This window comes from Cervus canadensis, chromosome 17 (assembly GCF_019320065.1).
Source record: "Cervus canadensis isolate Bull #8, Minnesota chromosome 17, ASM1932006v1, whole genome shotgun sequence".
In the NCBI taxonomy this organism is placed as follows: Eukaryota; Metazoa; Chordata; class Mammalia; order Artiodactyla; family Cervidae; genus Cervus; species Cervus canadensis.
This window is the reverse complement of record NC_057402.1, coordinates 50570648-50592462: the sequence shown is the minus strand read 5'-3', so window position 1 is coordinate 50592462 and position 21815 is coordinate 50570648. Positions and strand designations below refer to the sequence as shown.

Sequence of the window (21815 nt, the reverse complement as noted above, 5' to 3'; positions counted from 1 at the left end):
GATATATAAACTGGCTTCCAATCTCTTTCGGGAAAACACACATCTGTTACACACAACAGCCTTCCTGACATTATGTCTCTCACTCAGGGTCCTTTCCTTTTCATTTGGATTGAGCCTTATAGTTTGCTCAAATGACCATATCCCAAGTCCACTGAGATTGAAGAAAAAGGAATGGAAATCTGGTGAATCTCTCTTTCTCCTTTCTTCTCTCTCCTCCACACTCAATTATCCTTTTTCTGAACTATTTGAGAATAAGTTATAGACATGCACAATTGTGGATTTCCTTAAAGCAAGAATATTCACTTACCTAAGCATAGCTTATCAAAATCCAATGATATACATTTACATAATATCTAAGAGTCGTTCACGACTGAGCAACTGAACTGAACTGAACTGATGTGTGGGTGCATGCTCAGTCACTCAGTTGTGCCCCACTCTTTGCAATCCCATGGACTATAGCCAACCAAGCTCCTCTGTCCATGGGATTTTCCCATCAAGAATATTGGAATGGGTTGCTTTCTCCTTCCCCAGGGATCCTTCCCCAGGGGATCTTCCCGACCAGGGATCAAACCCAGGTCTCCTGCACTGCAGGTGAGTTCTTTACCACTGAACCACCTGGGAAGAAACAGTGTGTAAGGAAGTGTGCTAGTTACTCAGTCTTTGTGACCTCATGGACTCCCAACAGGCTCTTCTGTCCGTGAGATTCTCCAGGAAGGAATACTGGAGTGGGTAGCCATTCCCTTCTCCAGGGCATCTTTCTGACCCAGAATTGAACCCAGGTCTCCTGCATTGCAGGCAGATTCTTAACCATTGAGCCAGCAGGAAAGCAACACTGGGTTAATCTAAACACCTTATTCAGATTTTACCAACTGCTTCACTAATGCCTTATGTGGGAAAAGAAAAAAATTATTTTTGGTCCAGGGACTAAATTATAATTATATATTGTACTTACGTGCCATATCTTTAAAAAATTATTGAAGTATAGTTGCTTTGCTATTGTGTTATATTGTGTTAGTTTCTGCTGTTCAGTAATATGAATCTGCTATTGTTGTTCAGTTGCTCAGTCACATCCGACTCTTTGCGAACCCATGGACTGTAGCACGCCAGGCCTCCCTGTCCATCACCATCTCCCAGAGCTTGCTCAAACTCATGTCCATTGAGTCAGTGATGCCATCCAACCATCTCATCCTCTGTCGTCCCCTTCTTCTTCTGTCTTCAGTCCTCCACTAGCATCAGGGTCTTTTCCAATGAGTTGGCTCTTCGCATCAGGTGGTGAAACTATTGAAGATTCAGCTTCAGCTTAAATCCTTCCAATGAATATTCAGGGTTGATTTCCTTTAGGATTTACTGGTTTGATCTCCTTACAGTCCAAGGGACTCTCAAGAGTCTTCTTCAACAGCACAGTTCAAAAGCATCAATTCTTCAGCAGTCAACCTTCTTTATGATCCAGTTCTCACATCCATACATGAATACTGGAAAAATCATAGCTTTGGGTAGATGGGCCTTTGTTGGCAAAGTAATATCTCTACTTTTAAATATGCTGTCTCTGTTGATCATAGCTTTCCTTCCAAGGAGAAAGCGTCTTTTAATTTTATGGTGGCAGTCACTATCTGCAGTGATTTTGGAGCCCAAGAAAATAAAGTCTATCACCGTTTCCATTGTTTCCCCATCTATTTGCCATGAAGTGATGGGACTGGATGCCATGATCTTAGTTTTCTGAATATTGAGTTTTATTCTGCTACATGTATACATATATCCCTGTGTCATGACTTTTTGGTCTTTGTTAGCTGAATTCCTTGGTCTTTTTTTTTTGGCCTTTTACTACTTTGACATTTTTGAAAAGTGTAGATCAGATATGTACAGCATATCCCCCATTTTGGGTTTGCTGATTTTCCTCATGGTTATGTTCAGGTTACACATTTTGGTTCAGGAATACCATAGTAGTAAAACTCAAGTGATGCTGTGTCTTTCTCAGGACATCTTGTTTGATGTTGTTGGCCCTGGTCACTTGATTAAGCTGATGTCTGCCACTGGATACCAGTTTCTACACTGGAAATTAGTGCCATCCTTTTATGTTTAATTAGTATTTTCTGGGAGGGGACGATCTCTTAGAGGAGGACACGGCAACTCACGCCAATATTCTTGCCTGGAGAATCCCATGGACAGAGGAGCCTGGTGAGCTATAGTCCATGGGATTGTAAAGAGTCTGACATAACTAAGAGGATTTAGCATGCACGCGCACTGGGGCATCCTCAGGGGGTGTGCCCAGGAGAGCCTTTGACTGATGTTGCCTTTTCCCGTTGGTTTCAGAGTCTAACAGCCGCAGGGCAGTGAACAGAAGCTACGTCCCCAGTTTGCTCAGGCTGCATCAGGATTGGCACAGCCACGACACGGCCAATTCCTTCGTTCTGATCCGCTGGGCGCTTCTGCTCTGCCTCAAGCGTATTGCCAAGCTCCGGTCGGGCAGGGAGGCCTTCCTGGCAGCTCAGGGCATGGAGATCCTTTTCAGCACCATACAGGTAATCTGCACGGGGACTGCCTCTGAAGGATGGCATCTGAAGGATGTCATTTAGGACTCACCCTTCCCAGAGCTGGGAAGTCTCAGTATGTTTCTTGCTTCTTGCTCTGGGCAGATATTCTGGACTCAAATCCTCATTCCTTCACTCACTCGTGTATTGATTGACTCACTTATTTAATAATTATTATATAATATATAATTATTTATATAATAAATATTTATTTATTTATTTTTCATTTATTTTTATTAGTTGGAGGCTAATTACTTTACAATATTGTAGTGGGTTTTGTCATACATTGACATGAATCAGCCATGGATTTACATGTATTCCCCATCCCGATCCCCCCTCCCAGCTCTCTCTCTACCCGACCCCTCTGGGTCTTCCCAGTGCACCAGGCCCGAGCACTTGTCTCATGCATCCCACCTGGGCTGGTGATCTGTTTCACCATAGATAATACACATTTTTCGATGCTGTTCTCTCGAAACATGACTCACTTATTTAATACATATTTGTTGGGTACACCTGGGTCGGGAAGATCCCCTGGCAGAGGGTGTGGCAACCCATTTCAGTATTCTTGCCTGGAGAATCCCATGGACAGAGGAGCCCAACAGGTTACAGTCCATAGGCTCGCACAGAATTGGACACGATGTAAGTGACTGAGCACGCACGCACAGGGGGTCCACACTGAGTGCTGGGATCCGAGCGTTGCTTTTTTGTTATTGGGGTACAGTTGCTTTACAGTGTTAGTTTCTGCTGCACGACGAAGTGAATCAGCCATGTGTGTACATATGTCCCCTTCCTCCTGAGCCTCCCTCTCATCCCCACATTCCATTCATCTAGGTTATTACAGAGCACCGAGCCCAGCTCCCTGTGCTATTCAGCAGATTCTCTCCAGCAATCTACGCATGGCAGAGCACATACTTCAGTCCTAATCTCCCGATTCATCCCCATGTCTGCACATCTGTTCTCTACATCTCCATCTCTATTCCTGCCCTGCAAATAGGTTCATCTGTACCATTTTTCTAGATTCCACATGCATGCATTAGTGCTGATTTTAAAGCTAAAGAACCTGGCTTTAGATCTCAGATCTTGCGCCTACTGCTGTGCAGTGACTCAGTCTCTCTGGGTTTCAGCCTTCTTCCTCTTAAAAAAATAAAAATGAAAGTGATAAAATCTAGGTTTTCTACATGGCCTGGATAAATTAACATAGACACATCTCGTTTAGCAGGGTACTTGCCATGACTTCACTGCTTTATGAGCGTGAGTGTTTATTGGAATAGTGATTAGTTATTGGGACCTCACGGTGGATGTGGTAGACAAGATCCCTGACCTTTGGGGGCAAATGTTCCAGCAAAGAGTCAGACACTAAGGAAGCAAATAATTCAGTCTGGAAGATAATTTCATATTGCTCTGTGGGATCAATAGAGGAAGGGCAGAGGTCCACAGTGACTCCTGCATGGGCAGAGAGAAGGTCTTCTCTTGGAGAGGTCAGGTCTTTGAGTCGGTGACACCTAGGCTGAGACTTGAGTTATTGAGGGAGCCGGTCATGCCAAGTTTAAGAGGAACAGCATCCCAAGCAAAGGGAGTAGCACCTACAAAAGCTGTCACTGATCTGTGCCCCAGTGGAATATGTGTCGAGGGTTTCCTGGATTTCAACCAAATAACACATTCCTTAATTTCACACGATTAGGGCTAATGTAAGCACCATCGTGGGTTTCCCTGGTGACTCAGATGGTAAAGAATCTGCCTGCAATGCAGGAGACCTGGGTTTGATCCCTGGGTTGGGAAGAGCCCCTTGAGAAGGGACTGTCAACCCACTCCAATATTCTTGCCTGGAGAATCCCATGGACAGAGGACCGTGGTGGCCTGCAGTCCATGGGTCACAAAGAGTCGGACTGGACTGAGTGGCTAACACACATGCAGGGACCATCATGCAAGGCTGCCTATGTGTTCTCCATGGATTATGTGAGGGTCTCCCAAGCACCCATCATCTGTTCACCCACCCTCTGTTGGGGCCAAAGCAGCCATGTTTCACACACATTATGTTCCTTTCTGTCTTCTTATTTGGACTTCCCTGGTGACTCAGTGGTTAAGAGTCTGTCTGCCAATGCAGGAGAAATGGGGTTCGATCCCTGTATCTGGATGATTCCCTGGAGGAGGAAATGGCAACCTGCTCCAGTATTTTGCCTGGGAAATTTCATGGGCAGAGGAGTCTGGCAGGCCACAGTCCATGGTGTCAAAAAAGAGTCTGACACAACTTAGCGACTAAACAATGCTTGAAAAGTGAAAATAAAAGTCACTCAGTGGTGTCAAATTCTTTGCAACCCCATGGACTATACGGTCCATGGAATTGCTCTAGGCCAGAATGCTGGAGTGGGTAGCTGTTCCCTTCTCCAGGGAATCTTCCCAATTCAGGGATCAAACCCAGGCCTCCAGCACTGCAGGCAGATTCTTTACCAGCTGAGCCACCAGGGACCCCCACGGATACTGGATTGGGTAGCTGTTCCCTTCTCCAGCGGATCTTCCCAACCCAGGAATCAAAGCGGGGTCTCCTGTGTTGCAGGCAGATTCTTTACCAGCTAAGCTTCCAGGGAAGCCTAAACAATGCTTAATGTCTTCATATTAGTCTCTGCACTCCCTTCATTGGTCTCATTGCTTCTCTCTGGACACCTTCCAATTTCTCTCCACCTGAGTACATCTGGGGTAATGAAGCAGTCAACCAGAATGCCGTTTTCTAACCATGGTATCTATAGACTCTAACCATTTTTTAAAAGCTTTTTTGCCTCTAAACAATAACATAATATTGTGCTGCAAGCCAATATCTGATTTTCTGTCTGCTATCACCTCTGGGTTTCTCTCCATCATTACAGTTTTCAGAGCTTCTCGGTCATGAAATAGCTACCTTTTCCATTCTGTCCCTCTGGATGAGGAAATGCTCTGAATTTTTCCAAGTTGCACCATACTTTCTGTTCTTCAAATCTCGAATTTCTCCCAGTGCTTGTGAAACTGCCTGCTGCTTTGCTGATCTCTCACAGCCCCCTACTCCGGCTCGGGTGTTGCAGCCAGCAGCTCTGCCCCTTCCCTCTGTATTTTTGACTGTTTCTCATATCTGTTGTTTTTAAAAATAGCAGAAGAGCAGAAAAGAGAGAAGATGTTGATCCCAGAGGTGCAGGTCTTTGACACGGAGAGGGTGGAGAAGATGCGAAGTGAAGCCCAGGCATAAAAGCGGCTGTGAGCCTAGGAGCAGGCTTCTAGAAGCAGTTCCTCAGCAGGTCGATAAAGATCTCAACCGCCCAATTAAGCAAATTTACAACAAGTTCCCAGCCTCCAATTACTGTTGGGACTGGAAGCAGAATGTGAGGGAGGCAGACTCTGCACTTGGTGGCCAGGTTTCTCTTGCCTGCAGAACCTCCTAGCACCTGGACTGTGGGCTCTGAGCACAGATGCTTTTGCAGCTGTGCTGGAGTTGGGGCTTCACATCTATCCTCTCCCCTCTCCTGCCAGAGAAGGCACGGGAACTGCAGGACGGCCAACGTGGAAACCTTGGATATGGGGATGTCAGTTTGGCCACTATTGCATATTATGCTGCTGCGGCTGCAGCTGATGGTGATAACACTGAAAATGCAGGAGAAGAAGAGGAAGAAGAAGAAAATGAAGGAAGAGATGGAAAAGGCAGGGGGGAGGAAATTTGTGTTGAATGCTTACTCTAGCCCAAGACTGGCATAGCAGCTTATGCAGACTTTCTGATTTCAATATTTTTAAAGGATTTGGTGGCTCAGATAGTAAAGAATCTGCCTGCAATGAGGGAGACCCACGTTTGATCCCTGGGGCGGGAAGATCCCCCGGAGAAAAGAATGTTAACCCACTCCAGTATTCTTGCCTGGAAAATTCCATGGACAGAGGAGCCTGATGGGCTGCAGTCCATGGGATCGTAAAGACTCAGACATGACTGAGCAACTAACACTACCTACCTAAAGGATTTGAAATTGATGATTTTTTAAATTGGATTATAATTGCTGTACAATGTTATGTTAGTTTTCCCCTCCCTCTTGAGCTTCCCTCCCACCCTTCCCATCCCATCCCACCCCTCTAGGTCATCACAGAGACTGAGATGAACTCCCTGAGCTATACAGTAACTTCCCACTAGCTAGCTGTTTTGCGCATGTTAGTGTATATATGATGGTCTTACTCAAGAGTCCAAGCTTCTGTAAAATGCACCAGAGGTTCTCCAAGTTGAGTGTGATCAAAGCCGCTATATGGTGGCAAGGTCCCCGTCCTTGGAGCTTCTGATTCAGTAGATCTGGGATGGAGCCTATTTAACAAGTTTCTAAGTGAGAGCTGCTGCTTCTGGACTGGGGATCACACTTGGAGAACTGCTGTCCTGTACCATTTTTATTGGTGTTTGTGGTGTCATTACAAGTCTACCAGGCGTGAAAGTGGCTGAGAAAGAACTGTTTTTGAGTCCTTCCCACGGTTCCTGCCCATCACAGTGTTCTTCACGTGGCTGCTGAGGTCACTACCTGCCATGTTTCTCTCTCAATAACCCCACCTCTTTGTTTCCTGGGTCCTGAATCCTTGCACAGATTCTCTGAGCATCCTTTAAATGTTCAGAGGTTCACATTGTCCATAATGCAGGGAGGCTGTGTGTAACATAACGGGATCTTGCTGGCACTTTGCACAAGAAAGGAGAAAGAATGCTGACCATTTGGATGTAAGGTTAAAACAGAACCCCTACTAGGATGCCCTGAAATAGTTTGAGATAGTTACCAATTTGGAGAAATGGATAATTGCAGATGGAATAAATTTGTATGAGATAATCAGATAAAGGGGCCACTCACTCTTTGGAGCCAGAACAGCTTCTGAGACCTAAAACATTGCTACGATTGGTTGTTTGGAAACTTAATCATATGTCATAATCACCCAGAGTGCTCATTTATATGCAGATAACTGGACTCCACTCACAGAGTTTCTCATTAGATCTGAGTTGAGGTACAAGATTCTGCATTTCTCGTAAGTATTCAGGTGATGTTAAAGCTGCTGGTCTGGGACCCTTACTTTGAGAACCATAAGAGTAAGCCATGATAGCCTTTTAAAAAATTGCAGCACTATTTACAGTAGCCAGGACATGGAAGCAACCTAAATGTCCATCAAGAGAGAAATGGATAAAGAAGATGTGTTACATATTTACAATGGAATATTGTTGTTTAGTTGCCAAGTCATGTCCGACTGTTTGCTCCTCCCTGGACTCTAGCACGCTGGGCCTCCCTGTCCCTCACCATCTCCTGGAGATCGCCCGAGTTTATGTTCATTGCATACGTGATGCCATCCAGCCATCTCATCCTCTGAGGCTCTCTTCTCCTTTGGCCCTCAATCTTTCCCAGCATCAGGGACTTTTCCAATGAGTTGTCTGTTCGCATCAGATGACTGAAATACTGGAGCTTAAGCTTCAGCATTAGTCCTTCCAGTGAATATTCAGGGTTGATCTTCCTTACCATTGACTGGTTTGATCTCCCTGATGTCCAAGGGACTTTCAGGAGTCTTCTCCAGCAGCACAGTTCGAAGGCATCTGTTCTTTGGTGTTCTGCCTTCTTTACCGTCCAGCTCTCACAGCCATACATGACCACTGGGCAGACCATAATCTTGACTATATGGACCTGTGTTGACAGAGTAATGTCTCTGCTTTACTCAGCCATGAAAAGGAATGAAATTGTTCATTTGCAGAGACAAGGATGGACCTAGAATTGTCATCCAGAGTGAAGTAAGTCAGAAAGGGAAAAACAAATACCGTGCATTAACACATACATGTGGAATCTAGAAAAAAAATGTTACATGTGTGTGTCCTTAGTCGCTCATTCATGTCCAGCTCTTTGTGACCACATGGAATGTTGCTGCCAGTCTCCTCTGTCCATAGCATTTTCCAGGCAAGAATAATGGATCTAGTTGCCATTTCTTACTCCATGGCATCTTCTTGATCCAGGGATCGAACTGGGTCTCCTCCTTGGCAGGTGGAATCTTTACCACTGCACCATCTGGAAAGCCAAAAAAATACTATAGATGAACTTATTTGTGAAGCAGAAATAGAGAAACAGACGCAGAGAACAAATATATGAATTCCAAGAGGGGAAAGCAGGGCTCGGATGAACTGGGAGACTGGGATTCACATATATACACTACTGTGTTTAAAATAGATAACTGCTGAGAACCTACTGTATAGCACAGGGAAATCTGCTTAACACACTGTCGTGATATGAATGGGCAGGAAGACAGAGAAAATGAAGAGATACATGTATATGTGGGGCTTTCCCGGTGGCTCAATGGTAAAAAATACATCTGCAATGCAGGAGATATAGGTTTGATCCCTAGGTCGGGAAGATCCCCTGGAGAAGAAAATGGCAACCCACTCCAGTATTCTTTTTTTTTTTTTTTAATTTTTTTATTAGTTGGAGGCTAATTACTTCACAACATTTCAGTGGGTTTTGTCATACATTGATATGAATCAGCCATAGATTTACACTTATTCCCCATCCCGATCCCCCCTCCCACCTCCCTCTCCACCCGATTCCTCTGGGTCTTCCCAGTGCACCAGGCCGGGAGCACTTGTCTCATGCATCCCACCTGGGCTGGTGATCTGTTTCACCATAGATAGTATACATGCTGTTCTTTTGAAACATCCCACCCTCACCTTCTCCCACAGAGTTCAAAAGTCTGTTCTGTATTTCTGTGTCTCTTTTTCTGTTTTGCATATAGGGTTATCGTTACCATCTTTCTAAATTCCATATATATGTGTTAGTATGCTGTAATGTTCTTTATCTTTCTGGCTTACTTCACTCTGTATAAGGGGCTCCAGTTTCATCCATCTCATTAGGACTGGTTCAAATGAATTCCTTTTGACGGCTGAGTAAAATTCCATGGTGTATATGTACCCCAGCTTCCTTATCCATTCATCTGCTGATGGGCATCTAGGTTGCTTCCATGTCCTGGCTATTATAAACAGTGCTGCGATGAACATTGGGGTGCATGTGTCTCTTTCAGATCTGGTTTCCTCAGTGTGTATGCCCAGAAGTGGTATTGCTGGGTCATATGGCAGTTCTATTTCCAGTTTTTTAAGGAATCTCCACACTGTTTTCCATAGTGGCTGTACTAGTTTGCATTCCCACCAACAGTGTAAGAGGGTTCCCTTTTCTCCACACCCTCTCCAGCATTTATTGCTTGTAGACTTTTGGATAGCAGCCATCCTGACTGGTGTGTAATGGTACCTCATTGTGGTTTTGATTTGCATTTCTCTAATAATGCCACTCCAGTATTCTTGCTTGGGAAATTACATGATCAGAGGAGCCTGGCAGGCTACAGTCCACAGGGTCGCAGAAGAATTGGACACAATTTAGCGACTAAACAGCAATATGTATGTATGGCTGATACACTTTACTATACGGCAGAAACTAACATAATATTGTAAAGCAACTATACTCCAGTAAAATTAATTGGAAGTGTAAAGGTAGCAGGTGGGATGCCAGAGTGGAAATGGCCAAGCTCTGCAGAGGAAGGAGAGTTCCGTTTGGTCTTGGCTGACCAGAGAAGGCTTTGAGAAGGAAGTCATTGACATTTGAGTCAGGCCAGAACACCTTGAGAAACTTGGTTTGTGTGTGAAAGTGCAAGGGAGTCAGCCAGGAGGTACAGAGGGGATAGGAATGCAGTGTCCAACTTGAGAAACCACTAAGACATTTTGGAGAGTCAGGCAAGGAAAGACCTAGGCAAGGATGAGCCAGAAAGTCCTAACCCAAAGGTTTTTCTATGTAAGACAAGCCTGAATTGAAGCTTCTGGGCTTTAGAATTTGCCAATTATATTTGAAAAGTTTCTAGAGAGGGAGGAAGGAGAGGGACCACTCTAAGCCTGGTGTGAAAGAGCAATCCTCAGAGCCTGAAATCTGAATGACGAGAAAGTGAAGGTCTGACCATGAGGGTTCCAGAGTGAGGATTAAAAAAGGCGAATGGGCCGTCCCTCAGGTGCTGAGGTTGTGGGTAGGGCAGAAGCATGGGGAGGAAGAGAGGAAAGAAGTGAGGTGAAGTTGGAGACATAGGCAGGACCAGAGTGTCTGGAGCACCCTGAACCATGATAAAAAATACAACTTATTCCATCAGATTAAATACATTAAATATAAATTAAATACATTAAAAATAAAAATACGTATTATTTCCATCAGATTTTAAGCAGGTACAGAGAAGGGGAAAAGACAGATTTGGAGAGTTTGGGAAGACCAGATCATGTAGAGCCTTCTAGACCATGGAAAGGAATTCAGATTTCATTTCTCTCAGATGTGAAGCAGGGGAGTGACTTAATAGGATTTATGCTTAAAAAAAATTTTTTTTTTTTTAAATTAGGGACTTCCATGTTGGTCTGGTGGCTGACTCCAAGCTCCTAATGCAGAGGGTCTGGGTTCGATCCCTGGTCAGGGAACTAGACCCCACATGTCTCAACAAAGAACCAAATAAATAAAAATAAATAAGTATTTTTAAAAAATTAAAAAAAAATTAATTGTGGTAAAAGTCATTTAACATGAAGTTGACCATCTTAACCAGTTTTCAGTGTATAGTCCAGTAGTGTTGAGTACCTTACACTCTTGTATAATCAATTTCTAAAGCTCATTTCATGCTGCAAAACTGAAACTCTACTTCCTTTCAAACTGATTTCAACTTGTCAAGGATCATGCTGGCTGCCACTGCAGAGGAGTATCCCAAGGCTTGGGAGGAGGAGGAGTTAGGAGGGAAGCGGAGAAGTCAGACCATGAGCGTCGAGGCAGGAGATGCTGATGGCTTTGGCTGGTGAGAAGCAGTTGCTGTTTAGTCACTAAGTCTGCTTGTGACCCCATGAACTATAGCACACCAGGCTCCTCTGTCCATGGGATTTCCAACAGGCAAGAATACTGGAGTGGGTTGCCGTCTCCTTCTCCAGGGCATCTTCCCAACCCAGGGATCGAACCTGGGCCTCCGGCATTGCAGGCGCGTTCATTACCACTGAGCCGCCATGGAAGCCCAGTGAGAAGCAGATCTGGAGCTTAAACCCAGGACCGTTTCTTCCTTGAGCGCCTCTTCCACTAGAACATCTCATTTTGTTATTGTGAGGATTGTTTCTAGGACTCCGCCGTGAGTTAGCAGTGGTCTCCTAAGATCTTTTCAGATTCTTATGAGATTTTATGATCCTAATGATGCCTCCTGGCATCCTCCTAGCTCACTTACCGAGTGTTTACTATTAGGCACTCATCTTACGTATAACTCATTTAATTCAGACACAGTCTTATGAGAGAGGTACTGAAAGTATCTCCTCTTTAGAGATAAGGAAGCTGTAAAGAGAATTTGTATGTAGTAACTTACCAGGATTCCAGGTTGCACAGTTAGCCATCATCAGCCCAGGATTTGTTTTTTTTTTTTTTCAACATTTAACTTTTTATTTTATGTTAGGGTATAGCCGGTTAACGAAGTTGTGGTAGTTTTAGGTGAATAGCAAAGGGACTCAGCCATACATATACATGTATCCATTCCCTCCCAAATTCCTGTCCCATCCAGGTTGGCACATAACATTGAACAGAGTTCCCTGTGAACAACAATAGATCCTTGTTGGTGATCCATTTTGAATATAGCAGTGAGTACATGGTCTTCCCAAACTCTCTAGCTATGCCTTCCCCACTCCCCGCCCCCGGCCACTGTAAGTTCATTCTCTAAGTCTGTGAGCCTCTTTCTGTTTGGTAAATAAGTTCATTTGATCATTTCTTTTTAGATTCCCCATGTAAGGGATGTCATACAATATTTCTCCTTCTCTGACTTACTTCACTCAGTATGGTACTCTCTAGGTCCATCCATGTGGCTGCAAGTGGCATTATTTCATTCTTTTTATGGCTGAGAAGTACTCCATTGTGTACATGCACCACATCTTCTTTATCCATTCCTCTGTCGATGGGCATTTAGGTTACCTCCATGTCTTGGCTATTGTAAACAGTGCTGCAGTGAACATTGAGGTGCAGTCAAGGATTTGAATTCAGGTGGCCTTGCTCTGATCTGAGCTGTGTGCTATACGCTATTTCACTTACATATTATGAGAGTAGGATCTTTATCATCCCACAGCTGACTCAATGATATTAAACGTGAGTTGAATATTTTAAGAATTCTTGTATTTCATCATCTTTTTCAAGTAGCAGGTGGATGATTCGGAGTTATGGGAAGAGTGAGCCTATAGATGTCACCTTTGCCCCAATTCTGAGATATTTGTCCACAGAGATCCTATATCTTGGAGTCTTATCATCTGATTGTACACAACACAAGCACCTACCCTGCATTTGAAGGAGCCAAAGGGTGCATGCCCACTTAAATTTTGTGTCCTGAGCCCTTTCTTGCCTCACCTGGGTCTTGGTCATGATGCATTAAGACTAGGAAAATGTTGGCGAAGGATCTGCTGCTGCTGCTGCTAAGTCGCTTCAGTCATGTCTGATTCTGTTCGACCCCATAGACGGCAGCCCCCAGGCTCTCTGTCCCTGGGATTCTCCAGGCAAGAATATTGGAGTGGGTTGCCATCTTATTATAATAACTTGGACTCAAGGATCATCTTTATTTTTTTAATTAATTTTTATTGGAGTGTGGTTGCATTTGGAGTAGGAAATGGTAACCCACTCCAGGGTTCTTGCCCGGAAAATACCATGGATGGGGGAGCCTGGCTGGTTACAGTCCCTGAGGTCGCAAAGAGTGGACACAACTGAGCACTCATGCACATATTCCTTTGCAGTCTTGTGTTCCTTTCTTCTGTGCAGCAAGTGAGTCAGCCACACACTCACATACAGCCCTTCTCTTCTGGTTTCCTTCTCATTTAGGTCACCTGGAGCACAGAGTAGAGCTTCCTTAGCTTCACAGTAGATTCTCTGTTAGTTGTCTATCTTATACATAGTATCAGTCCAAGGATCACCTTCAAATTCATAAATGTTTTCTCCAGAGTAGAGCAGACACCAAATATAACATTATCCTTAATGTCTAGGTTTCTGTAGACATCATCACCCAAAGTCAGTTCATGGCATGGCGTAATCCAACAGGACACTTGGACTTGACTCCATCCTTTCACTTGCTTTTCACCTGCACCCTCCCACACCAACTAAAACACTGTTTCCATCATCAGCAGTGATACCAGTGACCGTCATAGACAGACCTGGCTTCCAGAGTACTGGCAGGTTTGAGCAAGTTGCCTGGCCTGGACTTGGCTCCATATCTCCTAAAGTTGTAACTCGGAGCGTTACCTCTGATCAGTCATCCACCTCACTCACCTCTCTTTATCGTCCACATTCAGTTCCCTCTTTTTCCAATCCTCATACTTTTCACCAAGCACTTGAAACTCCTTGAGCAGTCCCAGTGATGAAGTGGGCTTCTTGGGTAACTCAGATGGTAAAGGATCCACCTGCAATGCAGGAGACCTGGCATCGATCCCTGGGTTGGGAAGATCCCCTGGAGAAGGGAAAGGCTACCCACTCCAGTATTCTGGCCTGGAGAATTCCATGGACAGAGGAGCCTGGTGGGCTGCAGTCACAAAGAGTCAGACATGACTAACTAAGTCTTACTTTTGGTGGTGAAATAGCCTCAACTAATTTATTTTCCATGGAAAGTGTTTCCTGCTGTTGGTTCAGGTTACCTGATTGGTATTACTTGAGCACACTAAAGAGAGATAGCATTCTTTTCTCTTTTTGATGTGGACCAATTTTAAAGTCTTTATTGAGTTTGTTACAATATTGATTTTGTTGCTTTTATGTTTTGGTTTTTTGATTGCAAAGCATGTGCGATCTTAGCTCTCTGACCAGGGACTGAACTCACATCTCCTGCATTGGAAGGTGAAGTCTTACCCACTGGACCACTAGGGAAGTCCCAGTCATTCTTGATTGTAGTAAGAGCTTTATGTTTTGAAAGTTGGCTTACTTTTATTTTACTCTGAAGTCATTTGGGTAGCTTAAATTCATGGCTTAAATTTTATTAACTTTTTTCCCTTCATGTTCTTTCCTGTGGGGCTTCCTATAATGTGGGCCTGAAGGTACCATGCAGGGCATCACTGTAGACAGTCTCTGCCCTGTGGCATGTTCTAAAGCATCTTCCATATCTCCTGCTATGACTTATTGGCCTCAGAGCTTACTAGGGGCCCTTTAAGAATGTCACACTGGAGGCTTTCATTAATCAACTCTCTGTACCAAATCGGGAGACAAAATGTTTACTAAGAGACTGAAGAAAGTCGTCATGCTTTTGCCAAAGAGATCCTGACCACTCCCAACTCCCTTTCTCTCTCTCAGTTTAGTATACTTGTTCTTACATTTTCCACAGTGCCTGAAAAGCAGGATCTTGTCATGTTCCATCAGTATCAAAATGTTACCTCTTGCAAACTCAAATTTTCTTTGCTTTGTGTAGCTACCAAGAGGGATCGACACTGTGGGCTTTGAGAAGAAGCATGCTATTTAAGTCAGGTGCTTGGGATTCTCTTAATCTTTCTTCTGATTTCATATTTTACATCTTCCTTGATATTTTCCCCTCAGATAATAGCTGAAAGAGAACAATAAAACTTCTATCAGTTCAGCTGCTCACTCTCTAATTTAGGGGATAATTCACAGTGACACATGGATGGTTGAAGGAAGATGTCATTTCCTTTCCTTCCATCAGCTCTTCTAGACAATATCTTACCTCAGGTGCAACCTCCCTTGAAAATCTTTCAAGTCTATTTTCAAATTAAATTCACCCCAGTAATATATGAGCTGTAAAAGAGAAATAAAAATGTAGATGATAGACTGGACCAAAGCAGATTCTACATTAGACAAAATGCTACATTAGAATGTTCAGATTAGCTGGTCTACCTTAAAGATATTTACTGTGCATTTAGGCTATGTGTAGTTCATTACCTAAAATACCATTATAACAAAGGGGCTCTGCAGAAGATGGTGGTGTCTGATAGGATATTCTCTTTGTTTAGAACTGCCTGGATGACCAAAGTCTGGAGCCTGTCATCTCCATTGTTCTTCAGATCCTGAGACAATGCTACCCTAAGAGTCCACTTCCCTTGGTAACAACCAGCAGCGCTTATTCTTTTCCAGTTCCTGGGATCATCACCTCTGAAACTCCGTGTGTTCTAACTGAAGGTAAATATGTGGATATACAGATCTTCCTGTGGCTCAGTGGAAAAGAGTCCACCTGCCAATGCAGGAGATGCAGGTATGATCCCTGGGTTGGGAAGATCCTCTGGAGGAGGAAATGGCAACCCACTCCAGTATTCTTGCCTGGAGAATCCCATGGACAGAGGAGTCTGGCAGGCTGCAGTTCATGAGGTCACAAAGAGTCAGACACAACTGAGTGACTAAGCATGTACACAATGTGTGGGTAGTTATTCTGTACTCATTTTGCTCATAGCTATAAGCTTTATGATGAATTTTTGCATTTGGATAATATTTCAGAGGCCTGTGGATGAAAGTAGAATCAGTTTTTTTTTTTTTACAGATTAACCATGATTATCTAATAAGCTAATTAGACAGATGAATGAAAAGGCAAATTTTTCGTAACACCAAGCTCATTAATTTTGTCCTTTATTATTAACTGTTGCCAGTTTGCATCACTGACTCGATGGACATGAGTTTGAGTAAGCTCCAGGAGTTGGTGATGAACAGGGAAGCTTGGCGTGCTGCAGTTCATGGGGTCTCAAAGAGTCGGACATGACTGAGAAACTGAACTGAACTGATGGAATGACTGTATGGTCATCTCACCTGATTAAAAAAAAAAAAATCTATTTCCAGTCCCATGATGGAGTCCCTCAAATGTACAGACTGGTTCTAGAATGAATTTGCCTTAAGGATAGAATTGAAATTAAACTTTTGCTGTTTACTACCCCCACAGTACAGGAGAAGGCAATGGCACCCCACTCCAGTATTCTTGCCTGGAAAATCCCATGGACGGAGGAGCCTGGTAGGCTGCAGTCCATGGGGTCGCTAAGAGTCGGACACGACTTCACTTTCACTTTCACCCCACAGTAGTCATGTTAGAATACTTGACAGTGTGATTATCCATTGTCCAAGAAGATTTTGTTGTCAGAGGATTCTAGTGCTTTTCAACTTTGTCCTTTTTTCAGGGAACAGATTTTCTGTAGGCATCATCTTGTTGCAATGACACTGGATGCTTTCTTTGGACTTTTGTTTTAAATAAGTTCCTTCATACTAAAATTAGGGAGTCAATCAAAGTGCTGTCGACATTACCGCAGCTTTGACATGTATGTGATCACTAAACTCTGGCAATGTGAGTTGCATAACTACTTCTATATCGGTGGAGGAAGCCAGAATGGTCCACGTGCCTGCTAAGTTGCTCAGTCCTGTCCAAATCTTTGTGACCCCATGAACTATAGCCTGCAAAGCTCCTTTTTCCTTGGGATTCTCCAGGCAAGAATACTGGAGTGGGTTGCCATTTCCTCCTCCAGGGGATCTTCCCAACTCAGGGACTGAACCTGCGTCTCCTGCATTGCAGGCATATACTTTACTGCTTGAGCCATCTGGGAAGCCATGTGTCATTTTATTCTGCAATCATTTTGCATTCAGCATGAGGCAGCACTTTAGACTTCATGAGATAGTGCTCTTGTGTGCCTATATTTGCACAAATTACACATGCAATAATTGAGGTCTTGTGCACTTAATAATAGCCTCCTAGTTGTGAGAAAAAGTACTAACCATTGTGTTCTAAGAATCCCAACCCACCTCTGTTTTGTTTCCCCACTTAGAAGATTATGAAGATGATGGTGAGGAAGAAGAGGACAAAGACTCAGATTCTGAAGATGTGAAAGAGGAAGTAGGTACACTTGCCCTTGATTCAAATGATCAATTCTCAATTATCAAAGGAAAATGCCCTTTTCTATGTTCAGCTGAACCCACAGTAAATTGTAAGGACATACTTTTGTGCTTCCCTGGTAGCTCAGCTGGTGAAGAATCTGCCTGCGATGCAGGAGACCCCGGTTCAATTCCTGGGTCAGGAAGATCTCCTGGAGAAGGGATAGGCTGCCCACTCCAGTATTCTTGGGCTTCCCTGGTGGCTCAGCTGGTAAAGAATCTGCCTGCAATGCAGGAGACCTGAGTCAGTCCTGGGGTTGGGAAGATCCCCTGGAAAGGGGAATGGCTACCCACTCCAGTGTTCTGGTCTGGATGAGCGACCTTCACATTGTGCTTCCACTCCAGGGCCCGGCAGGTACTGATGCTGAGTTAGTGACGGCTACTGTTGTCATTTTCATCTTGGTAGGTCCTATACAGCCTTATTGCCACATCAGAAGCTCTCTGTTATTAGGCACTAGTATTCCATCAGGATGAGCCTCAGGTAGACACTCCTGGTTGGTGTATTTAATAAGTGTGAATGTTCAGGCAATAAGTTCAGGCAAATAAGTTCAGGCAATAAGTTCAGGCAAAGAGACCATGGAAACTTTTTCTGGTAGATCTTCAGTACCTTTGTAAGTTAGCCTTTTCTACTCACTCTATACACACAGGACCACTGTGTTGTGCAACTCCACTTACCTTTGAGTTGATGTGAGCTGTGTTCCCTTGGGTTGTATTGTGATCATCCTAACCAGCAGAAAGTGGTGCCTTTTGGTCTCCGTCACTGATAACCTGTGCTATAGAGTGGAGGTCAGCAAACTTTCTAGGGGAGGTCAAATGATCATTGCTGTAGGCTTCGTGGACCTTTCAGCCTCTGTCACAATGACTCAGCTTCGCTGTTGTAGCACAAAAGCAGCCGTAGACAAATGTGTAAACAATAGGGACGGTGGGGCACAGTTTGCTGACTGCATTTCTAGAAAAGGCTTTCTGAACATTGGCACTATTGGCATTCGACCAGATAATTCTTAGTTGTGGTGGCTTGCCTTGTGCATTGTAGGATGTTAGTAGGATCCCTGACCTCACTGCCCAAGGCGCTGGTGACACCCACCGCTTTGACCCCTCAGTCATGAACAAAACTGTGTCTTGTTGTTGTCTAGTCACTAGGTCGTGTCTGACTCTTGGCGACCCCATGGGCTGTGGCCTGCAGAGCTCCTCTCTCCATGGACTTCTCCAGGCAAGAACATTGGAATGAATTGCCATTTCCTTCTCCAGGGGATCTTCCTGACCCAGAGATCAAACCTGAGTCCCCTGTATTCTCGAGTCACTCGAGAAGCCCAAAACTGTCTCTAGGACTTGCCACATATCTCTGGGGATGGGGGTGCGGGGGAACAGAAATCACCTTGTGGTTGAGAACTACTGCTCTAGAAAAATGATAATTCATCTATGAGTTATAATTATATCTCCATTTCTGTTGGTGTCCGTGAACAAGTCCCTTCAAGTTACAGTTCCTTAATTTTGACACCTGGGAAATAAGACTGAAAAGTACGCACTAGCTTTTATGACATTCCTGGAGATGAAGTCTGAGTTTAAAAATCTGTCTGTCTATCTATTTATCATCTATCATCTACTCATTTATCATCTATATGTCTATCTATCAATTGCATATCTATTTATCTACCCACCTATATATCTATCATCTATATTTATTGATATATCTATCATCTATCTACCTTTCTATTATGTATATATCTATTTACCTGTATCATGTGTATCTATTGACCTACCTACCTACCTATCATCTCTATCTGTAGTTCAATGTAATTCACCTTTATCTATCTATATATTTATCTATCGACCTGTCTATCATCTATATGTCAATTTATATATCTCACATCTATCTACCTACCTATCTATATCTGTCTATCTAGCTCACCTGTATCTATCTGTTCATCTGTCTAGCCATCCATCATTCCATCCTCCTCCCTCCCTTCTCTTCCACCTACATATCTACCTAGAGAGAAAGGGACTTTTTGCATTATCTATCATAATAATCACCCACCTTGCTATTGGTAGTACTAGACGTAGAGGGTCTACCTCTTAGCCAGGTCTCTAGGTTAAGGCTGTGATTGATATTCCGGTGTGCTCAGGGTTCTGTTGATAAGCAGAATCATTTTTGAAGTCATCAGAAGCAGACTGGCTCTTTGCTGTGGCTTGCCGGTGCAGGCCTATGGAGAGCTTGCTGACTTATTCGAATAATACTGTGCTGCTGCAGTCATTCATCAATGCCACGTTTCCTCCCCTCTTGCGGGCCCTTTGATAACTGAATGTTTGATGCTGAGTGTCAGTTGTCTCTTGTATCTGATGTGAAGGGCCAAGTTGCAGGCTGGTGCCTGACTTTACACGGCATGGGGTTGTGGGGTGGAGAGCTTTCAGACCATCTCCCTGCCCCCACCCCTGGCTCTGCAGATGATGGTGAGTTGGGATGGAGGGGAATCTAAACAAATAAATAAATCCAGCTGGGAAGGAAGCATAAGACAAATGAGTGAGGCCCTGGAAATAATTCATCAAGAGCCTTCAAACCAAAGAGAAGGTGAGAAGTTAGTGTGTGAGCATGCATTGTAGAGAAACAGAAAAACAGTGGAAGGGCTTGATTCTGGGGGTGTTGCAAAAGTCAGGGGACTGGTGCCCCAGCAAACTTGTTTTCCCCAGGAGAAGACAGCAGTGTTTTCTCCTAGATATGTGGCCAAGCCTTCCCAGGTGACGCTAGTGGTAAAGAACCTGCCAGCCAGTGCAGGAGATGTAAGAGATGTGGGTTTGATCCCTATGTCAGGAAAATCTCTTGAAGGAGGAAATGCCAACCTACTCCAGTATTCTTGTCTGGAGAATCCCATGGACAGAAGAGCCTGGCGGGCTACGGTCCACAGGATGAAAAGAGTCGGACATGAGTGAAACGATGCAACAGCAGCAGCATATGGGCAAGAAGCCAGGAGTATTTATTTCTGGTCAGAGAAGTGACCCAGGCCTTTAACTTACAGCCTTTTTATTTGAAAAATCTTAGTTGCTAATTGGGAGGAGTCTGTTAGAAAGAATGATTAAAAGGAACTTCTTGTATCTGTCAAGGGTCTTGAGAGTGGATGGTTGGGTGCTGTTCTTTGATTGAAAAGTGTCATCATAAGGAAGGAGAAACTTGCAATGAATTTCAACTGGGAGTTGGCCATGTTTTTTCCTTCACAAAAATAAACATTAGATTTAGACAGACCCTGGAGAAGAGAAGGATGTACAGAGTGAATTCAAGCTCTTCCTTTTTTTCCCTCCTCTTAAACTTTTTATTTCTTTCGGGTATTTTCTTGGATATGATTCATGTGTGCAGCGGCATGCTAAGTTCTTAGGGATGATATTATGATACAAAAGCAAATGAGACACAGTTTTTATCTTCAGAGAAATCAGTCTGGTCAACTTGGGAATTGTGTCTGCCAGAGTTCAAATTAGTCCCTTCAAAAAGGGTGTTGAACACAAATCTAATGCTGGCCAAAGTCAGTATTGGAAAGGTCCAGTCTAAGGAGGAAGGACCTTATCTGGGTTATATGGGTTTCAGAATCCCTAAATGATGACGCTTGTCTGGGTTCCTGTGAGTGCAGAGAAGTTAGTCTACCGCTAAATAAATATAAATGGCATTTATAAAATATGGAAGGAGTTGACAACTTGCCTGAATGCCTGGAGATTCAGAGACCAAGATTCAATCTTTAAAGACCCGAAGTGATCTCTGGGGGAATTCTCTGGTGGTCCAGTAGCTAAGACTCCAAGTTCCCAATGCAGTGGGCCAAGGTTTGATGTTTGGTTGATCAGGAAACTAGATCCCACATGCTGCAACTAAGAGCTGGTACAGCCAAAGAAATAAATGAATAAATAAATATTTTTTTAAAAAGTAATGGTCTCTTACAAGTACTTCACTTTACTGTTACACGAAGAAAGGTATCATAGACAATATATAAATGACTGGGCATGGTTGTGTTATGATAAAACTTATTTACACAAAGAAGCAGTGGGTCATCAGTCATGTCCAAGTCTTTGTGACCCTGTATACCATAGCCTGCCAGGCTCCTCTGTCCATGGGATTCTCCAGGCAAGAATGCTGGAGTTGGTTTCTGCACCCTTTCCCAGGGGATCTTCCTGTCCCAGGGAATTGAACCTGCGTCTCTCATATCTCCAGCACCGGCGGGCGGGTTCTTTACCACTAGCACCACCTGGGAAATCCACAGATTGCTAACCGGCTCTAATGCTAAGTAGGTCACCTAGTTAGCCTGAAACTCATGGGTTACTGAACACTCATCACACCAGACATACTGGCCTTACTTGCTGGTAGGGAGATGCTTCTCAATGCCTGCCAGGTTGCATTTCCATTGGGGTATGGAAATGGGGGTATGCATTTCCGCTGGGGTATGCCACCTCG

The 21815-nt window shown here is 43.9% G+C and overlaps 1 protein-coding gene across 3 annotated transcripts in view; it reads left to right on the top strand.

Moving 5' to 3' along the window:
- Positions 1–21815, top strand: part of AGBL1 (AGBL carboxypeptidase 1) — a 900518-nt gene that overhangs the window by 157530 nt on the left and 721173 nt on the right. For all 3 annotated transcript variants that reach the window (XM_043434375.1, XM_043434374.1, XM_043434376.1), the window contains 3 exons: positions 2311–2519; positions 15499–15664; positions 17284–17351. In XM_043434375.1, the coding sequence (XP_043290310.1) occupies positions 2311–2519; positions 15499–15664; positions 17284–17351 (443 nt within the window). The remainder of the gene's footprint in view (positions 1–2310; positions 2520–15498; positions 15665–17283; positions 17352–21815) is intronic.